The 21,094-nt window shown below is 42.2% G+C and overlaps 1 protein-coding gene across 37 annotated transcripts in view; it reads right to left on the bottom strand.

Annotated features, from left to right (window-relative positions):
- Positions 1-21,094, bottom strand: part of RBFOX1 (RNA binding fox-1 homolog 1) — a 1,450,244-nt gene that overhangs the window by 28,380 nt on the left and 1,400,770 nt on the right. For all 37 annotated transcript variants that reach the window (XM_083473685.1, XM_083473688.1, XM_083473683.1 and 34 more), the window contains one exon: positions 18,957-19,021. In XM_083473685.1, coding sequence (XP_083329811.1) covers positions 18,957-19,021 — 65 coding nt within the window. The remainder of the gene's footprint in view (positions 1-18,956; positions 19,022-21,094) is intronic.

Here is a 21,094-nt window from a genome sequence, read left to right as displayed (position 1 = left end):
ACTACAGCTATTATCAGTCCTAAAAGCATAATCAATGGCCAGGGATGGGAGTTGTCGTTCATCAACATCTGGAGGGCCAGAAGTTCCCATCATGTGCAATACATCATTTCAGCACTGATATAAATTAGTCACAACAGAATACTAAGTGACCCAAAACCTTCACCTGCCCAGATCTTTTGATCTACTTTCTTAAAGTGTGTTGCAAAGAAGGGGACAGAGCTAAGAACATTTTAACTGCTTTGAATAAGGAAATAATGAAAATAATAATAAAAAGGGAAGACCACATATCCATAATCTGACTCAAACCATCATGCCTCATTTACTCATGCAATCATTCCATTGGAAGGCTAGCAGAAGTAAAGTGTGTAAATCAAGGGCACACTCAACACACCATGCACGACAGCCTAGGAATACTGTGCAAGCACCATTGGAATGAACAGCGGTTGCTCAGCCACAGCGCTAAGGAGACACCACAGTGCCAGTAATCACACATAAGATTGGTCCTAAACCCACTGCAACATAGAAGCCGGTCTCATGCTCCATAAAAGCAATTAAAGAAAAAGGCAGGTGAGATGCTACCTGGGTGGTTGGTAGGTGCCTGTCACAGATATCCTCAATCCAGTTAAGCCAAAGTACTCCAATTATTTTTTAGCTAATTGTAATGCACACACCCCCAAGCCAGTTACCCCCAATCCTATTAAAATTGGTGGGATTGCTCTGATCATGGACTGCAACTTAGGGCTTTGTGTGCTGTGGGAAAAGGACTGGAATATACCAAATTATTACTATCGAACAGGAAAGAGATGGCAGTTGACCATGCTATGCCAAGACCAGTCCATGTTTGCATACACTGTATCGGGCTCTGTGTAGTACAGGCATGCATGGGCAAGTTTGGGACCACAATTCATGCCACACAGCGCCAATGCACACTTTAACACGTATTATTGCCTGGCCTGAGTACTGAGTGCAAGTGCAATGACAGCACCATAGGAATAAATGCTATTTAAGCTATGGGTGATTTTGGACAACAGTAAGAGGATGGTATGTTAACTGTTGACAGGTACAAGCTGGGTTGAAGCTTGTGCTTATTTATTTATTTAACATTATCAGAGGCAGCATGCGTGATGAAATTTGCAAAGTGGTAGGGTTTATCATGTGTGAATTGAACAGGAGCTATACTTGTAAGCAACCTCTCATGGTCACATGAATCCAAGTACTTCAGCTTAATGAACTGATGGATTGAAAACTGGTACCAGATAACTGCTTGGCATGACCCTGGGACCTTGCAGTGCATTAAAGAGGACTTGGATGGTTGTGAACTGTCAATATCCCTTCCAGCCAGAGGGCAAAGGCCTACCACTATCCGTAGAATATGAGTCCTTTGCAGTACCTCCCCACCTCAGCCTCACAGAAGTCAAAGACTGCAAAATCAGATGAAGGCCTTTTGATAAGACAGACAGCTCCTCTAGAGAGGTGGAGTCAATCAATCACAGTGCAGGTCTTGTTAGCCTACATAAGGCTTCAGTTTTCTTTAGCTCCCTGCTGGGACAACATCTTCCTACTGTTACTTCAGTGAGAGAGAGCAGCCTTCAGATGGGCTCACTTGCACAGCTTTAACTGGACTTTCCCTGCATTGATCTCCTTTTGCCTGCCCTGTCCTGATTTTTCTGACTTTGACTGGACATTACCCATTTGATCTGCCCTTTCCTATTATAACGTTACTTCTCTGGATGCTGCCTACTTCTTCCTTGAGCCTCAAGCACCCAAGGAACAGGACACCATATGACTCGTATGTTGGGATATGTTTACCGTACTGCCATAAAATTTCTATCCCACTCCCCATATTGTTGGGTCCATTTAGAGTGTATCTAAGTACTTGTTGATCACAGTCAACACACATTATTTAAGAATTTGATTGATTGGTGTAAAATTTATATAAGGTGGAAATCAAATCCAGGTATCGAAGGATCCCTGGCATTTTGTTCTGGGCTGATAAACATGCAAGAAAGCTTTTGGCGAGCGGCAAATCCCAAACTTGTTATAGCTGGCCATGTGTCAAAGTAGTCATAGAGACACTTTATCACACATGCCCAGGCAGCTGTTTTGTACTTGACAAGGCGTGTGGGAAATATTGCACAGCAAGCAATAATCTGGAAAAGTGATGGAGAACTCCCTCAAACTGTCTTGTCTTATATCAAGTAGTATTGTGCTTTGGATTATCAAATGTGTTATTCTGTATGGTTGAGATGGACAGAATCGTTCTGTTTCCATCCAGAAAATGTTTGTTGTAGGTCTTGTCAGCTTACAAAAGGCTTTAGTTCCATTTAGCTCCCTTCTGGGATAACATCTTCCTACAGTTACATAAGAAGGAATGACAGTAAACCAGGCTCACTTGGAGCTATCCAAGGTCCTGTTTTTCCTATTTAAATGACAACTTCTAACTGGACTTTCTCTGTCTTGATCCTCTATTGCCTGCTGTATTGTAGGCTTTACAAAAGACACAGGCAAAGATTTATATAAAGCCCATTTCTAGAGATGTAACTGTGTCAATCCACATCCACAGTTTATCTTTACAGCACTATTATACTACTTTAAAAGTGATGGCTTTTCACTGAATGTTCACTCCATCTCCCTCTTTTAGAATGTACCTTCTAGAAGGGGACCATCTTCTGGAACTGGGATGGGGAACCTTGGAACTCTCTCCAGGCCACAACTTTCACTGGCCCTTCTTCACACCTGAAATATTTTTGTATGGCTGGAACATGTCCATGAGCCCTGGTAGTCTCTTCCTTGCCTGGATGCAGGATAGAGAGGGGTAGGCAAGTGTATGTAGAAACTAGCCTGCTGTAGAAAGGCAAAAATTTGCCTGTGCTACTCTACCCACTTTGCCTCTGGCCCCACCCCAAACTGACATATGTGTCACTGCCCAGAACCCAATGTGGAAAAGAAGTGCAAGCTCTAGAAGTGCTAGTTCTGCTGTCAAATCTATTCTAGATTCAGGTAGGTGTTGGTCTGACGCAGTCGAAATAAATATTTTTTAAAAAATAAAAAAATGTCCAGTATCACCTTAGAGATCAACTAAGTTTGTTCTTGGTATCTTGGTATCAGATATCTGTGTATCTGAAGAAGTGTGCATGCACACAAAAGCTTATACCAAGAACAAACTTAGTTGGTCTCGAAAGTGCTACTTGACTCTATCTTTCTATCTATCATCTATCTATCTATCTATCTATCTATCTATCTATCTATCTATCTAGAGTACATTATGTTCCAGAAGGAATCCTGGAAGTTCTGGAGATAACTGCGACACAATGGGCCTTGGTTGGCCTACCCATTAGATCAATCTGATCCACATTGGCACAGGAACCTTTTGTGTATGTCCACAGAAGTAGATAGTTTCATGGCAACTACTGAAATCAGGACAGAGTCGCAATGAATTCTGTTGAGATCTCAGTCCATTCCAGCATAGGTAGAGCCACAGATGAACCACTAAATTCCACCTGTGTATGTCCACCTTCTATATAATTTGAAAGGGTGAACAAGTGGTGAGGGCAGCGGCTCATAAGAAGCCTATTTGTAGGTGTGGGTCCTCAAGGAAGAGAGAGGGCTGCATGTACTAAGCTTGTGAGAGGATTCTGATTTGCTCCAGATTTAGGAGCACAGGTATGGGTTTTAGTCAGCAGAATCTACACACCAATACATGTATGGGTCTAACAACACAACTGGCCCACTTACGACCTGATCCACTAAGAACTTCCTTATTCCCTTTTTAAAACAAAACAAAAACATTTTACAGCTTCTTAGAGCAGCCAGTAATTTCACTGTGTCAATGTGGTAAAAATCTCTTCTAAAATGTTCCCAGCACAAACCATACATCATAACCTGTTGTCCCTTCCTGGGGAATGGTAGAGAGAAAGGTCAACTGGAACATTAGCTTATGTTCTTCTATATTGTAATTTTCATTGGGATATCAGACCCCAAATTATCTCCCTAGTAGTCTCTTTATACTTGGGAAACTCAAGTTGAATTTTGTGTGTCAAGTTTAATGGCAGATCTTAACCCTAAGGTTACAGGAACTATGACCATGCCCCTCATTTTGGCCATCAAAACTAGGACACAATTGTTAAAGGGAGGATGAGTTCTAAGTCAAAATTGTCCATATTATAAAGTTGCTTATGATCATGGATTGTCTCATATTCTTCTTTTATTTTTTTTAAACTACAATCAGCATGCATGTATATTGTGTTGTTTCTCTGATGGGCTTGCTTCAATAGCCCTCTACTGTATCAGATGTTTATGGCCTGTAGTCCAAATTAGCTAACTATTGTACCAGGGAAAAGATGGCTTCTACCACACTACACGGGCAGTCATCGTTTTTCTGTACAATGTCCCTGGTAGCATTCCAATGACATGGTAGTTACTACCTGCTCCAAGCAGTTGTAAAATGATTAAATAGAAAAAAGGCAGTCCTTGGACCAATTCCTAAATATATGTTTTTTGTTTCAGCAGACCTGATGGGATTTCTTAGGATTCATTTAAAAATAAATGAACACCACAAAAAAGGACAAGGGGTGGAGATGGGAAGATGCATCCATCCCTAGAGCAAGCCGAAACTGGCTTTGTGCTTTGATTTGTTTGTTTAAAAAAAGGAAAGGGAATCTATAAAAATATCATTTAAGTTCACACTGCAACTTTAGAATACCTAAAGGCCTTTAGAAACAACGACCCATAGATCTAAGTACTGGGTTAAAATAATTTGCAAAAAGAAAAAGGTGCTGGTCAAGTACCGAAGGCCCGATAGGCCCCACACAACTCCTGGAACCAGACCTCTTACCAATGACTAAAACCAAGCTGAAACCTGATGACTGATGAGCAGGTTGTAACAAAACAAAAAATGACCTGGTGTGAAAAAACATACATCTCAGTGAAATCACAGCCCTAACACGTTTTAACTATGGACATATACCCAAGTTTGTTTATGTCTTGTTCCCCCCATCATTTTGTGTGTTGACTTAAACCTGAGGACAGAAACTGTTGTGCTTGTAAGTGATCTGAAAGTTGCTCTGGGAGCTTTTTGTGGCTGCAGAGCAAAGTAAAAATTCTTTAAATAACAGGCCTAGGGACTAAATGGAATCCTCCAATCCTCTCCACCTAGCCCTAGAAACTCTCCCCAGGTCCTCACCAGCAGTGGCAGACCTTGGTGCCCCCACTTCTTGCCTTCCATTCTACATAATAGTTGCGGTGCCCCTGAGGGTCTGTGCCCAGTGAAACTGAACTAGTTGCACTCCCCTAAATCTGCCTCTGTCACCAGCCCTGCTTCACACCCCCATTGAAAGTATTTCCCTGGATGGAATGTGTCCTTGAATGCCCTGATCCCCCTCTGGATTGAGAATACAGAGGGGTGTGTGAGCATGTATAAAATAAGCCTACTGCACAAATTGCATATGTTGCTCCACCTACTTTGGTCTCTGGTCCTACCCACCACTGGAATTTGGTGCCCAGAAGGCAATATGGCCCTAGGGCCAAAAAATAAAACCCACAACCCAGTAGGCCAATCCTGCATAGCCTGTATCCCAACAAGTCAAAGGCTTAACACCAAGGTCATGTATTATGCCTTTCAAGATACCTGAAAAGACCTCAACAGTCCTACACAGCTGTCAGGGACACGGGTGGTGCTGTGGGTTAAACTACAGAGCCTAGGACTTGCCAATCAGAAGGTCGGCGGTTCAAATCCCCGCAATGGGGTGAGCTCCCGTTGCTCGATCCCAGCTCCTGCCAACCTAGCAGTTCGAAAGCCCGTCAAAGTGCAAGTAGATAAATAGCGGAAAGGTAAACGGCGTTTCCGTGTGCTGCTCTGGTTCGCCAGAAGCGGCTTAGTCATGCTGGCCACGTGACCCGGAAGCTGTACACTGGCTCCCTCAGCCAATAAAGCAAGATGAGCACCGCAACGCCAGAGTCGGTCACGACTGGACCTAATGGTCAGGGGTCCCTTTACCTTTACACAGGTGTCACAGTCAACAAGTGCATCCTGCTCCTGGTGGGTTGACATACATGGGAAATATGCTGTATTTTGTAAGCCACACACCTGGCTGGCTGTTATTAATGCTAATTTATCATACTGATGTGACCTTCTGAATATGGCTGGACTACAAGTCTCATAATCTCTATTTTCAAGCTAGCTGGGGCTGATGGGTGTTGAAGGCCTACAACATTCCCTTCTTTGCTTTTGACCTAGAGAATGGTCTGGAGGTATGAATGCTCCAATAAGGCAAATGGGGCATTGCCCCACCAACTTCAACCTGCCTTCAGCCAGCCCCCACCTGCCTTCCAACATGCAACCAGTCCAAGGGGTGGCACTGCCTGATAACTTCCTCTTCCTCTGTCTCACTGTTTCCCCTTGTAGAATGCATCAGGGAGGAGGAAGATGGGGACAGATCTAGAATTAGTTGTCTCTGCCTGTCATTGGCTCTGGTGCCAACTACTGTTTGGGCTCCCAGACTTCCAACCCACCAGTCCCATCGGCCACCACTGTGCATGTGTATGTAATGTATAGATTCAGTTTCCCCTTCTTTGCATGGTTTTTTTTTTTTTTTTGTACAGGCCTTAAATAAATAATTAAATTGCTTGATACATATATAGATGGAGGGGGAAACTGAATGCTCTCTGCCACTTCAGAAGATACACCTGCTCTTCATGCTAGGTGTTCTCTCCTGTCTTTCAATACTTGTCTTATAGAATATCTTATCTTGTGTATACAGGATGGTTGTGGTGTCTACACCCATCTGGTAACACACTGCTGAGCATTCATCACAAAAAGAGTGCTATGTAGGGAGACAATTCCATGTCAAAAGTTCACGTCTATAGGACATGTGGACATGCAAACAATCCTGCTGTTGGCTCACCCAAGATAACGGTTATTCAAAATCCCAGCATCATAACTTTAACAACTGCCTGAATATATATAGGAAATAGCTCTATAGCTCTCTCTCTCTCTCTCTCTCTCTCTCTGTGTGTGTGTGTACAAACATAAAGTGCAATAAAGTGTAATGCAGAAAATATATATCTACCTTTTCCCAACTTTGCCTTCCATAAAGTATTTAGGCTTGCAGGACCAACTCTCTCATTTATTTTTTTTACCAAATCTGAATGCAAGAAACAGTGTCTGGTTTATGCAAATGCTGATTTGGCATCCCCTTCTTGATAGCCATTCTGGGTCTATAAGAATAATGCATGATGTACATTCCCTGTGAGTAATTCTGTTGAATTAACTTATGTTTTGTCGCCTGAAACATTCCATTTCTTTATTACTGCAAATTCCAGTTGCATTAGTGTCTGGCTTAGTAGGATTATCTGCAATAATTGATGGAGAACTGCTTCAGTGTATTACTTTTTCTTTTTTAAAAGACCTTCCTAGTCTCTCTTTTCCAAATCCTTCATCTCAATATCAAGGCTATTAAATAGTGCCACAGCTATTTGCAACTTGGGTTTTACATATATGGCTGGGGAAAGGAGGCTAGTTTTCTGTTATTTACTTTATTTATCTCTACGTTCCCAGTCACTGTAAGATCAAATCTCTACGAGCAGCTTTGCTGCATTTGCCATGTAGAGACAGAACCAGCACCTTTCCAGATATGTCCTAAATGAGTACCCCGTGTGGCATGTTTTACAAAATAGAGACTGAGATTTATGAGATGTAGCTGTGTCTGTTGCAGAGTAAACAAAGAAGTCTTGTGACACCCTTAAAACTAACAAATGTGTGACAGCTCAAGAGTTTGTGGTCTGTAGTTTACTTCACTGGATGCATGTAATGTAATCAGGGCCATCTTTAGCATATGCACCGCTGGGGTGCAAAGATCCCCAAATTTAGTTAATTTTGCATGCATGGCACCATTGAGAATGACAAGCGCCGTCATTGAGTCTGACAAGCTCTGCCGCTGGTGTGGTGCGTCTTTGGTAAATGAACACACAAAGTCGAAAGTCCTTTAGTGAAACAGTAGGTATACATTTCGGTAATACCTAGGAATAGATGTATTCTGTTTTTCTAGCTTGATCAAAATTATTTATTATTTTGTAACAGGTAGATAGTTAAGAGCTTCGGTGGCTTCAGCGCCAGGTGCCTGGCACCCCGCAGAATTTGGCGCCCGGGTGCCCCACGCCCCTTGCACCCCTGGGTAAAGACGGCCCTGAATGTAATGTAATATGTGCTTGCCCACTGAGGATTGCCCTTTATGACACACCCCTTTCCCTAGCTCATGCCCCTCAACAGCATATGAGGGGCAGTTAAGAAGGGTGGGAAGCCTGGCTGGTAAGCTAGATCCTCCTCTGACTTTCCCAACTTTCTGCACCTAGCCGTCACCTGCTGAAGGGTCTGGGTAGGAATTTTTGCAGGGGAGAATCCCTTGATTGGCTGTATGGTCCCTCTACTTTTTGCTTACTCCTCACTGCTAGAACTAATTTGTAGTTGGTTGTAGTGGGGTTTGCCAGTCATTTATGGCATTCTGTACAGGTGGGTAAGTAAGTGGGAGGGAGTAATAGAAGATAAACTGATGTATTATTGAGTTGAGGACATCCTTCAGGGATTAGCCTGTTATTGTTGTTGTTATTATTATGACTGGTGGGGTTTGGGAGAGTACCCTTTTGGACCTGACATGCACATAGCGGGGGCAGAGTTCATTTCCCAGGTTCATACCTAAGGCTCACCTAGCAAGGAGAGTGTTGTTTCATCCCATCCTTAGCAGGGAAGCTGCAGTGTGTGGCTGCATTACATGCCCAAATGACTGGACGGATATTATCGTACCACAGTTGGGAAACATTCACCTGCCCATACTTATTTTAATCTGGGTATTTGATTTAGTGCTGGTGGGCAGTTCATATGTATATAAATACTCCAGCTACATCTCCAAGGCATCTTTTGGGTGTAGGGACAGTGGCTGTTGCTTGGCTAGATGGAAGTGTGTGCATAGAAACCTATTATTTTGGTGGGGCCCTAATGTGGCCTTCTGTAAGAGTTACACCTATTGCTCCTCCTATCATTCCTCCCCACCAAATGACATGCAATCCCTGAAAATGTGCCCATGGGAAAATGCTGAAAAAAACATGGCATAGCAATGAAATGGGGGGTGGGGAGTTGAAACCCTCACTCCATGTTTGTGAAGAGCCTGCTGGATCAGGCCAGTGGCCCAGCATCCTGTTTTCACAGTGGCTAAATTTCACAGTGCATTATTGCCTCTGACTGTGGAGATAGAGCATAGCCATCATTGCTGGTAACCACTGATAGCCTTATCCTCCACCCACTGTTGTGTGGAAGGATGTGTTCTGTGCTGCTGGTAACAGAGTAAGTGTGGGTGGGGTTCTGGAGCATTCAGCTGTGTGGGAGGTCTCTAAGTTCTGCTTCTTAATTCCAAGAGTGTGGAGGATTTAAGAGGCTGCAGTTGCTCCTGGAGAGAGAAAAGCCCTGAGCATCTGCTCAGGAACGCCCCCTTTGTTATTGCTTAACTTCTTTCTGCTGAAGATTTCTGTGTTGTGGATTTGCTAACTGGACTTGGGCTAGACATGTATTGCTCTGCTTTGGCATACTTCAGCAACAGAAGGAGAGTGCTATCCTCTAAGGATGGTTCTGGTGTTCTCCAGATGTTGTGGGACTACAAGTCCTATCGTCCCTGACCACTGGCCATGCTGGCGGGGGCTGTTCCAGAGGGCAGCAGGGTGGGGAAGGCTGCAATGGTATATATGCAATGCAGTGCATTGATTTGCTTATTTAAGGCTATATTCATTATTTTCACCCTACCCTTCGACTGTAGGAACATGTGTGTATATTACATGTGCTTGAGTTACTGTGAGTCTCATCAATTATATCACCTGGCCTGCTCCCATTTGCACTCATTTTGTGGTTCCTCTTTTGTAGCTCTGGCATATTTGAGTCTGTTTGTTCATTTATCATGTTTATGTCACACTTCTTCCAAAGACCTCAACATGACATGACATCATCACTCCATCATGTCACCCCTGTGAGGTAGGTTAGGCTGAGAGATACCAACTGGTTCAGGGAGCTTCATCACCAAGGAGGAATCTGAACCTGGCCTAGTCTCCACACTAAAATAGTTCCCTCGTTTATTTTCATGTTTGCATGGGGTGAGAGATTTATTTTCCTCAGGGGAACAAATTAACACATAAAGTCCCTTGTTCACCCACCTGCAATCTGAAGAGGTAGAATCCAGGGGGAAATTACCACTTGATTCTGAAAATTGTAGAAACTAAGTTCTAAGCAGAGATGGGATGTCTTTTCAACATCAGTTTGTGTTCTTTTTATTTCTTAAATAAGTCCTCATTAGTGTTTTTTATGTGGATTTCTCCCAATATACACATTTTGGGACACATTTTTAATAGCCTGTTCCACCACCAGTTTGCAGGGGTACCAACTGGTGTGGCACATATGTTGCCTGTAAGAGACAAAGCTCCAACCAGCAGGGCATCTATTGGCATATTTGAAAGTGCTGTGAGGCAAGAGAGGGTATGTTTTAGAGCCCTATTTAAAGGGTGGCCACCTGTCTCTTCTCCGGCAGTGGCACCCTCCCTCCCTGTCCCCCAGTGTGGCATGCTGGTCACTGCTAGAGGGCCAAGTAGGAATTTTTCCCTATCCACATTTTGGAATATGGATTGGTTTTTCACCTACTTTACACTGAATAGTGGGACTAGGGGTGCTATATGGTCTGCCATGTTGTTTAGTAGGCTAATCTGGCTCAGTGGTTCTTTTAGTCTGGTGGCGCCCTTTAGGCACCTCTTAAGGTGGCCCTGAGGTTCACTCTTTGAACTCTGAGACTCAGGGGTGGTAAAGGGGCCACCTTTGAGACCAAGCTGAATCATCCATTTGGAGCTATGGGGTCCTGGTGTGTGTGTGATGCAGCAACACTTCCCTTCTCACCTCTAAGTTGTGGCCTGGGAAAGGGGGTAGGCTGGATAGCTATGCCTCTGTTTTCCACAGGCAAAGGTGTTTGCTTGCCTAAAGTTGTAGTTCATAGCTATCCCCCTCTGCTGATCTTATTGTGCTCACTGAATAAAAGTGGCCCCATTCAACCCCAGCCTGGGTGTCCATCTCTTTATTTGGTCATCAGGACGCAAAGCAATTTCCCTTAAAATAATGCATTTTTCTATTCACTTAGGGGGCACCTCTTATGCTCACCTACTTTGGCAGGTATTCTTTGGCCAAAGAGGAGAATTTCCATATCTGAATCACATAGCACATGGTAATCTGAATTGGGACTGGATATTGTCTTCTAGGCTTTTAAACTGGGATACTTTGGCCATCTTATCAACAGCCGGTGTTAGCTGATGGGAGGATTTCTGCGAATCTCCTCTCATCACATAGAGTTCTTGGGCCAAAGTCCTAGGGAAGAGTCTGGAGGCCTACAGTGCAGTGGCTTTCCTGAATCAGGGTCAGGGCCTGGATGGGAGATGTGATGACGTCCCAGAACATAGCTTTCAGACACATGAGACGGCCACCATGTTAAAGTGAAGCAAGTTTTAGTTTTAGATCTCCTAGATAGGAGATCACCTGACAACCCTCTGAACACTGCCTTGAGCTCCATCATGGAAGAAAGGCATGCTATAAATGTGATAAATAAAGTATAGAATCAGTATTGCAACACTGGGATAAAGAGGACAACATTCTATAGAAATCCATACAGGTCAACGTTAATTCTATTGCTATTATAAATTTGATTGGCAAAATATTTCATGAGGCATGTGTGGACACTCTCTCTCATGTTCCCTGTGTTCAGAATAGACCAGGAACTTTTAAATAGCTACTTGCACACACTTGCGGGCACGCACCCACCCACCCCCACCAGAATTTTACGAAATTAGCAAGCAGTTAATGTAGAAAGACCCATCTCCCTCCAGGTTAAGGGCTTATTCATGAGATAGCACACACTTATATCACTGCCTGCATCCCCCAATCTCGCACATATTGACCTTGTGTTCAAATGCAAGCAAGGAACATTGTCAGTATTTCAGTATTTCAACCTGAGATGCCACAAATCGAATCATAATACACAAATAGGGACAAGGTGGGTGGTGAGTGGGGAGATAGCCAGTCAATGTGAAGTTCTGCCTTTGGGGCTCATTTCAAGCAAGCCATTCTCTGAGCCGATGTGATGGATCTGTTGGAATCTGGTTAACAGCATTACATACATTCTAGCAACACATCAAGTGATCATGCAATGACAAAATGACGATATGCCCCACTGCCATGCTGAGATAGGTTCTGCACCATGAAGAACGACATTAGAGCTTTTGACCTGATTCCCCAGGACACTTGGTGGCCAGTTCACACACTCACCTCTTGAAAGGAATCAAGTGGAATTAAACCTCCATCTGCCTGCCCCACCCACTATTTACCCTCCCATTGCAGGAAGCTGCCATCACTCACTTATTGTCCAAAGGAGGCTTCTTTGCACATTAAACTGAACACAAGCACAAGCCGTCTATACAGATACACAAGTGTTTCTGTGAAAGACTGTATACAGCTCAGCTATTGTACACAAAGACTCTGCATTTGTTGAACGTTGCATGCGAAATATTGTATTGAATATACCACAGAACTATTGTGTACACAGATTGAGTATGTAACGTGTGGAGACCCCTAGAAGCTGGTGTAATTGGAAATTGGAGTGTGCCTTAACACTCTAATGGTGTGTGACAGCAGTCTTCTTGTGAGAATAGGGGAGGCCTGTAGGTTTTCTAGCAGTATTAAGTGCTGATGAAGCTGGAAATACTTGATGACAGGCACAATGACAATTGATTTCATATGTATCATCAAGTAGGTAGCAAGTTAGTCAGTCCCTAGTCTCTCCTACAATACAAACATTTATTGGTTTGGTTGCAAATATCAAATGCACAAATATACGACACTGTATCAAAGTGAAATGTGACTGTTGTTTGCATTAAAAAGGATGAGTTTCATTTGCACACTGTTTTGCTCCATACCCACAATTTGCTCAATCTACTCTTGGGTGGGGGGTCATTTTGTGGCAGGGAAAACAGTGGAACTTGCAAACTTAGTTTCTTCATACTAAGCTTAATATTTTTTCATATATGCAGAAAAGCTTCGTCCATGTCAGTGGAGGATCAACTGCAATGCTTACTTCATTTTTTGGAGGGTTGTTACGTATCGGCATGTCTCCTTTTATTAAAAAAACTATTTACATTTCATTCACAGTTTGTTATCTATTTGACATGTCTTTATTCTTATCCTATGCAATGTTACACAACATTTCTGACCTTGATGAACAAGGGAACTATTGGAAGCAACCATTATTCTGTGGTTTCATAACCGTGGACTCCCTGATATCAATATTATTTAACATAACCAGTAACTATGCAACCAGTCCCAATTCCTCTATCCATTTCATTAAAAAAAATAAGTTTACAACCTTATACCCCAACAGTAAGTTATAATTTACTTGTGGATTTCTTTAAAACAAAAATATTTCTATCTTACGTTGTTGTTTTTCTGGTTTGTGTACATTTGTAAATGTGTGTATTTCCCTAGTTGTTCTAATCGAAAACAATTACGAAATAGTAAGAGCTGACCAAAGGGGAAATAATTCACTCTTGTGACCAGATAAATAATAATTCTAGAAAATGATGCCAACTGAGGGTTAGAATTGGCAATAAAAGATACAAACTCTTTTAAACTAGAATTTTGCTTAAATGCAGAATTAGTAATTGACTTGTGTGTTTTCATTTCTCCCCCCCCCCCCCATCTTACAATTTAAAAAGGACCGATATCCACAGGGAATGAATAAACTAATTTATTCAGATGCAAAATCCATCTTTCTTTTAGTGGGGGGAAAAAAAACATTAGGAAGTTAATAAATCGAATCAACCAGTTTGCAACTAAAATATAGTTTGAGGTATCCATGTTTGCATAAAGTTTCATATCCTCAAAGTCATATTTGCATAGGTTACTTATTAAAAGTAGTTTTATAATGTCCCCCAGAGAGAAAAGCAATTAAAATTTTATAGATTTGCAACTAACCCCCCCAAATCTTTATTCAGCTGGGGACACACACATTTAAAACCAATAAGCTACATAATACTCAAAACGAACTAAATCCACTTAAAATACCTATGATTATGCAAAAGACTGATGTTTTGCGATCCTAATTATACATAAAGAGGGTATTTGAAAATTTAGCATGCTGGAGATAGTTTGTCATAAATAATAATTTGGGAGGGGAGTGTAACTATTGCACTGTTTCCTGATTCTGCTTGGTTTGACAAAATTTCATTGTGTTCTTAGCCAGATCCTCATAAATGAGCAAGACTGTTGTGATTTGTACACACTGACCAAAAGTTACTGTTAAGACACTTCTCATCTCTTTGTCAGAGCTGCCCCTCAAATGACACTCAGGTGGAAGGATTATCAGGAAGGGAGGGGAGGAAAGGAAGTGTGTCACTAGACCAGGAGATGAGCCGATTTGGGGGGGTCCTAAGGCAGTTTATGCTTGTTCAAAGTGGGGGCGGGGAGGCTGAATTTGCTCTGAGAAAATTTAAGTTCAGTTCTGCACATTTTCACATTGGATTGTGAATCATGAACATTTGCCAGCACTTTAGTGAGATTATTTTCTGATATGTACATTTCTGTATGTTATATTAATCTCTGTATATTATATTCACTAGTATAGTTATTTTCATGCACATTTTACACATATCAGTACACATATTTTGACTAGGGAACTGCCTTGAAAGATTTGGCTTTCATGTTGTTTCAAAGGAAATGTGGATTAGATAGACTTCTCTTTAAGTGCTACCTGACTTGAATTTCTCCTCCATCCCAACCCTGAGCTTTCCACTTCCCCTGATTCCCACCACGCCAATGAAAATTGATTTAGCTAAGTGTCTTCACCTAAATCTAATACTAAACTTGAGAGTTTCTCCTCAGACAAAACGTCAGGGGAATTCCAAGGGAATCATGGACTCATAGAATTCTAGAGTTGGAAGGGATCCTGGGGGGTCATCTTCTCCAACCCCCTGCAATGCAGGCAAGTCAAAAGAGTTTTGACAAAACTAGCTAAAATTAAGTCTCAAGTGATTCTTTGGAGCAATGGTCATTGTTGTGGCAGCCATGTGCACAATCATGTCCTTGAGGTCTTCTCCTGCTGCCCACAAAGTCTATGGATTATTTTCCCTCTTGCTGTCCCTTGGTTATGACTGTGAAATTGATCTTTTACTCCCTTGAAAAATACATAAAGCTGAAGGAGGAAGTTGGAAGAGTGGCACTCTTTCCCATTTCCTCTTTCAGCTCTATATGCTTTTTAAGGCTCAGATTAATTCTACTGAATTTCACTTTCCCCCAGATCCTTTGGGAAAGTGGCAATCTCTCTCCCTCTCTCGGGGTGAGGGCTGGAGAAGAGATAGAAGTGACTAGAGGGGGTTGCATTCATGGCACTTGCTTAAAGATTCACATGTTCCCAGAGGCCTGAAAAAAGGTAGATGATCTGGATGGTCAGCTTCCAAAGAGAACAATAAATCTACTTTTGCAAAGCAAAAATAGTTGAAGGTTGCTTTAAAATGCTGAATACACTGCTCAGGGAATTCTACTGTTGCTAGCACAGCATATGGAGGCATTGGGGGCCTTGCACTCAAATGTCCTCAAAAAATGAGAATAATTTATGGATGAAGCTGAATGGGAAAGCTTAAACATAAGAAGACCCTGCTAAATCAGGCCAATGACCCATCTAGTCCAACATCATGTCCTCACAGTGCCCAATCAGATGGCCCATTGGGAAACTCACAAGCAGCACCCGGGCACAACAGCACTCCCCCCCCCTCCTATGTTTTCTAGCAACTGGCATTCAGAAGCATTACTGCCTCTGACCATGGAGGCAGAACATAGCAACTGACAGCCTTATCCTCCCTGAATTTGTTCAATCCTCCTTTAAAGCCATCCAAGTTGGTGGCCATCACTGCCTCTTGTGAAACTAAGCTTGCTTGCCTGCTTCCTTCCTTCCTTTCATCTAAATTCTGCTTGATATTTTGCTTCAGGCAAAGCTCAGTGCCTCTGAAGTTTTCCTCCAGACCTAAGCCATTCAAAACACTTTGGAATGTAATATATGGAACTGGAAGGCTGTGGGAATGCTCCTGCATTAGGCTGACTCATGTAAAATGGAGAGCTGAATTGTAAAGTCACTGCATTCTAATAAATGTAGACACTTGACCAAACAAGGGCTAACAATTTTGCCCCACACTACCATACCCTGAATGCAAATGCCATGGAGGTGTCCCCCAGTCTGTGCATTTTTGCCTACACAATTTGGGTGGAGAACTGTATTACAAACATCAAAGGATAGCTATGTTTTGGTCTGTGTTTTGTTTCAGAAAGGTGTAAATTAGGTGGGCTTGCCTCTAAATGTGAACTGAATGAAAATTCTTACTATTCCTGGTCATATTCTCTGTCTCTTGTGAAACAGATGCTGTCACACCTCTGCAATCCCAAGCACATTTCAAATCAAACTATGCCATTCCAATTGATCAAAAGCCTTTTCCAGGAATCCTTCAGAAATATCTTCTTTTCATGCTTCTCCTGAAGAGTAGTCTCTATGCTAGATGCCTGATTGAAAAGCAAATTGACAATCTGAAAGTAGTGCTTGGAAAAAAGTCAGGCCCAGGGGCCAAATACAGCCCTGGAGGCCTCTCTATCTTGTCTTTGGGGTCTCCCCAGGCCATGCCCCTCACCAGTCCTGCTTCACACCCTAATTAAGTGTTTTTGCCTGCCTGGCTAGAATGTGTCAGTGAACTCTGACAAAGCCTCTTGCTGCCTGGATGTAGGATAGAAACGAGTACATGAGTATGTGTAGAAACAAGGCTAGTACAGAAAGGTAAAATTTACATTCATTGCTCCACCCACTTTTGCCTCTGGTGTCACCATAGACATGTAGCCCCTGGCAGATTGTCCAAGAGGGAAGGTGACCCTTGGGCTGGGGGAAAAGAAGGTTCCCCACCCCATTCCTAGAGGAAGCACAGATGGCCTTGCTTTACTTGATTTGTTCAGGATACCAGTGGTGCTCTCTTTGCAATAGCAGGTTCCTAAGGGTGGGGCAGGTTATAATGCACATTTGCAGAAGCCACTCTGTGCATGTTCAGGGTGTTCAATTCCTTTATGAATACTGACACCATGCAAACCCTACAATGCTCCTCCATAGGAAAAAAAAAATGTATTCAAACCCCAGAATCAATATTTTCAGAGAGCCAAGTGACAAACTGAAGGTTAACAGGAATTTTCCTTTTCTATTATTTTTCCTGTTTGGCTCTAGATAACGTTGAGCTACCATTTATAGCTTTTGCCCTCAAAGATCCAGTAGCCTTTTCAGCGCTGCAAGCTCACAGAGAAAATACTTTTAGCTGCCACATGCTAATGACACACCTTTGTGGAAATGAAATGAGGATTGACTGAGTTGCACTCCGTACGATCGGATATTCCAAGTAAGGAACAAAAAGCAAAAAAAACCCGGAACTCCAGTTGCATACCAGGCACAAATAGCAGAACTGGAGTGATAAGACTAATCCGTAAGTCAGAGTGGGGAAAAAAAAGGTTAACTTTCTTACCTGTCAGACACAGCATGCCTCAGCCAGCTCATGCAAATTGATTTTATTCACCAAACATGTGTATGTGTTTCTTCATTACCAGAATAAGCAGCACTTTGAGAAAGCAACTGAGCATGCAGAACATTTCAACATTCATTCATTGTTCCATATAGATATTTAGGGAACTGAATCCATGAACAGCACTTTAAAGTCATATGATATATACTCTATATGTATGCATATGTACCATTTGTTTCACCGTTATGTTTTTAATTTAATGCCACTCCCCACCTTAAAAGGAATGGAAATATAAAATTCATTAACAGTTGCTTCCTTGACAAACTCTCCCCAGTTAGGTTTCCAGAGGTGCCATTTTCCCTAACAGCTCACAATGCCTGAACATTTTCTGTAAGTGAAAATGAGAGTTCTAAGACCTTTTGCAAATCATCCAGGTATTTTATTCCTTTCCTCTGCTTCTTTGAATATTTATTTGATTTTTAAAGTTCTGTTTTCTCTTTCAATGGAAAGCTGATGTTGTCAAAGTTAAGGTATTTCTATTCTGTCCATCATTCTGTGTGATCAGATTTTATTTGAGTTGCTCCCCCAGTGATGTTGGACACAATCAAACTATGAATAAGCATCTGTATGTAAGTTCCACTGACTGCAATGGGAGAGAGTGAAGGCTGGGCTTCACTAACACATTGAGCTCAGTGGGATGGGCAATGAAATGATGGGACCAGTGTGACGGGCAATGTTTACTCAGAAGTAAGTTCCACTGAGGTTTGCTCTGCACTAGTGAGATTGTCAGCACTGTCAAACTCAATGGAACTTACTTCTAAATAAACAGAAACAAAATTGTGCTATTACCATCCTATTCTATGCATGTTTGCCCAGTAATTAAGTCCCAGATCAACAGGGACTTGCTTCCAAAATTGGGGGGGGGGGGTGCAAGAAAGCGCTGTTTCATTTCTGCTGCTGATCATTTCCCACCAATAACTATAAGCTCTGTATATCTTTTGTTTCCATTGGCTTTAATTAGGGTTTAACATGGATTTATCTTTCAAGAAGTAAAGGAACATAAAGCTAAATGTCAGGATGATGCCAGGCTTTGGAGAGCCATGTACAGTCTCTCCATTCCTTGCTAAGTTTATGGTAAATTTGGTTTAGATGTGACTACGCAGTTATCCAATATCTTATAAGGTGGGCAACTAACCTTTCTAGTAATGGCTCTTCATGGATTATAACTATGTAGCCTTATAGACTACAGCTATGCACAGAGCAAGAAAACATGAAACCTAAGCAGAGCACAAGGTGTCTAAGTAGCACAATTTCCAACTGAGGTATGTATTCAGCAGTAAATTACTTTTTACCTGTCACTGTAGGCAGCTGCGGTTGCTGTGGTAGGCTGGGCATACCGGTACGCAGCATAACCACCCTAAAACACAAAGACACTCTAATCAGATTAGAATTACAGACAGTAACAAATTTAGAGGGGCGGGGAGAACCACATACACACAACACCACAAACAATTAGTAACAATTAGTTTGGCTTATGAGTTTCACATACAGCTACAGAGAGCTTCAAACAGTGTAATTGTTAATGGCAGTTTCTAAAACCAGCTTGTACATTAGCTGAATGAGCTGGTGCACATCAGAAGAGACATAATGAAATATGAATTTACATACAAATCCAGAGCATGCCTGCTCAGAAAGGTCTCAACGAGATTTACTCCTATTGTAAGTGTGCATGCGAGTCCAGCCTCAGAGTTTCCCCTGAGTTTCATCCTCATAGATAGACTTGCTATGCCTGTAAAGAAGTTAAGTCTAGCTGAGTTCAGAGGAGCTTACTCCTAGGCAGGTGTGTATTATGTGGTCTTAATCGAAGTGTGTAATTCACAGCTCTTTTTTTAAAAAGGGGATTAGATAGATTCATGGAGAGAGAGGAGGAAACCATGACTGTTAAACCACGACTGTGAATGACTGAGGTCCTCCTCCGAGGGTCTTCTGCTGGTTCCCTCACTGCGAGAAGCAAAGTTACAGGGAACCAGGCAGAGGGCCTTCTCGGCAGTGGTGCCCTCCCTGTGGAATGCCCTCCCTTCAGACGTCAAGGAGATAAAGAATACACAACTGGTTATTATTTAAATATGCTGTAAAGCGCCCAGAGTGGCTGGGGAAACCCAGCCAGATGGGCAGGGTATAAATAATAGAATTATTATTATTAATGTAGTCTTCAAGTACAGTTGCAGTTTATATTTGGTTACCACATGTGGAGAATCAACAGAAGGCAGGGGTGTGGGTGATTGATCATGCCATGCACTGATTGGGAGTGCCCAATGCCTGGCATGAATGAAGTTGACTATTTCCTATAATTGCCAGGTGAACTTAAGGGTTCCGTCCGAGGATAGAGCTCTGAACAATTTCTTGTTCATCTTCATGGTCATTCCCACACCACACCATGCAAGAAAAGGGTCCAGAAATTTAGCATTCTTTTTTTTTAAAGTAAATCAATTGGTCATTGATAAAGAAAGTCAGAAAGCAAAAGGCTGAGGCAATGTTCTACGGCTGAATAGGCAGATGCTACTGCTGCTTAGCCACTTCATCACAGTTGCTAAGCAGTAAGAAGGAAGGAATTTGAGGTATTTTCTATATCTTTCCTGATGAAGAGGTCCACTTCTAAGAGGAAGGAGTTGCAGCAAGAAGTATAGGAACAGGAACTAAGTGAATGACTCCTTGTGACGTTAACATCTGTGTGACTGGCACAAATCACATAGGGCAAGCCTTTCCTAGTAGGGAAATAAAATTACTAGCTTCACATGTTGACATTTGATCTGCCAGATATTTTATTACTTGTATGTGGCCCCTGATTTACTTTGGAAGTGCCAAATGGCATCTGGCTCAACACTTTTAAAAGAGATTGTACAACAGGGTGAACCTTGATCAGATGGTGCAGTGCAGTTTCTTAGACAGGAGTTCCGATTCACTTGTGAACATCTGTGAATACCTCCAATTACATGGCACTGTTGGTTGCAACTTGCTTGTAGCCTTGTTACTATTAGTAGTAGTATACCCCACCCACTCTGGGCAGCTTCCAACATATATAAAAATATAGTAAAACATTAAACATATGTAGTTATTGAAAAGGGTTAGCACTGCAGCCTCTATCTGACTTCATGCCTGAACTTCTGTATTTATTATGCATGCATACTTTTAAATGAAATGCATATATTTAGGGGCCTCAACCTGAATAAAATATTGGGGGAGTGGGAGATAAGCCCCACCCCCAAATCCCAGCAACAGACGTATCTAGTGCTGGTGAAGGTTTATTCCCCACTCCACTCCACTTTTTATCTCCAAAACAGTTCTGTGATGTTGACTCAAAAACAAGAGACTGGTCCAGGGATACTCTGCATTCTTAAAACTAAAAAAGGGACTTGAACCCAACTCTCCTCAAGCCCAAGTTTCTAGGCATCTGGTTGAGCACCACTTGCACCCAAAATCAATGAATGCG

The sequence above is a fragment of the Podarcis liolepis genome, assembly GCF_965112155.1.
Source record: "Podarcis liolepis genome assembly, chromosome: 14".
In the NCBI taxonomy this organism is placed as follows: Eukaryota; Metazoa; Chordata; class Lepidosauria; order Squamata; family Lacertidae; genus Podarcis; species Podarcis liolepis.
Note: the sequence above shows the minus strand (reverse complement) of the source record. Positions and strands in the feature narration are given on the sequence as shown.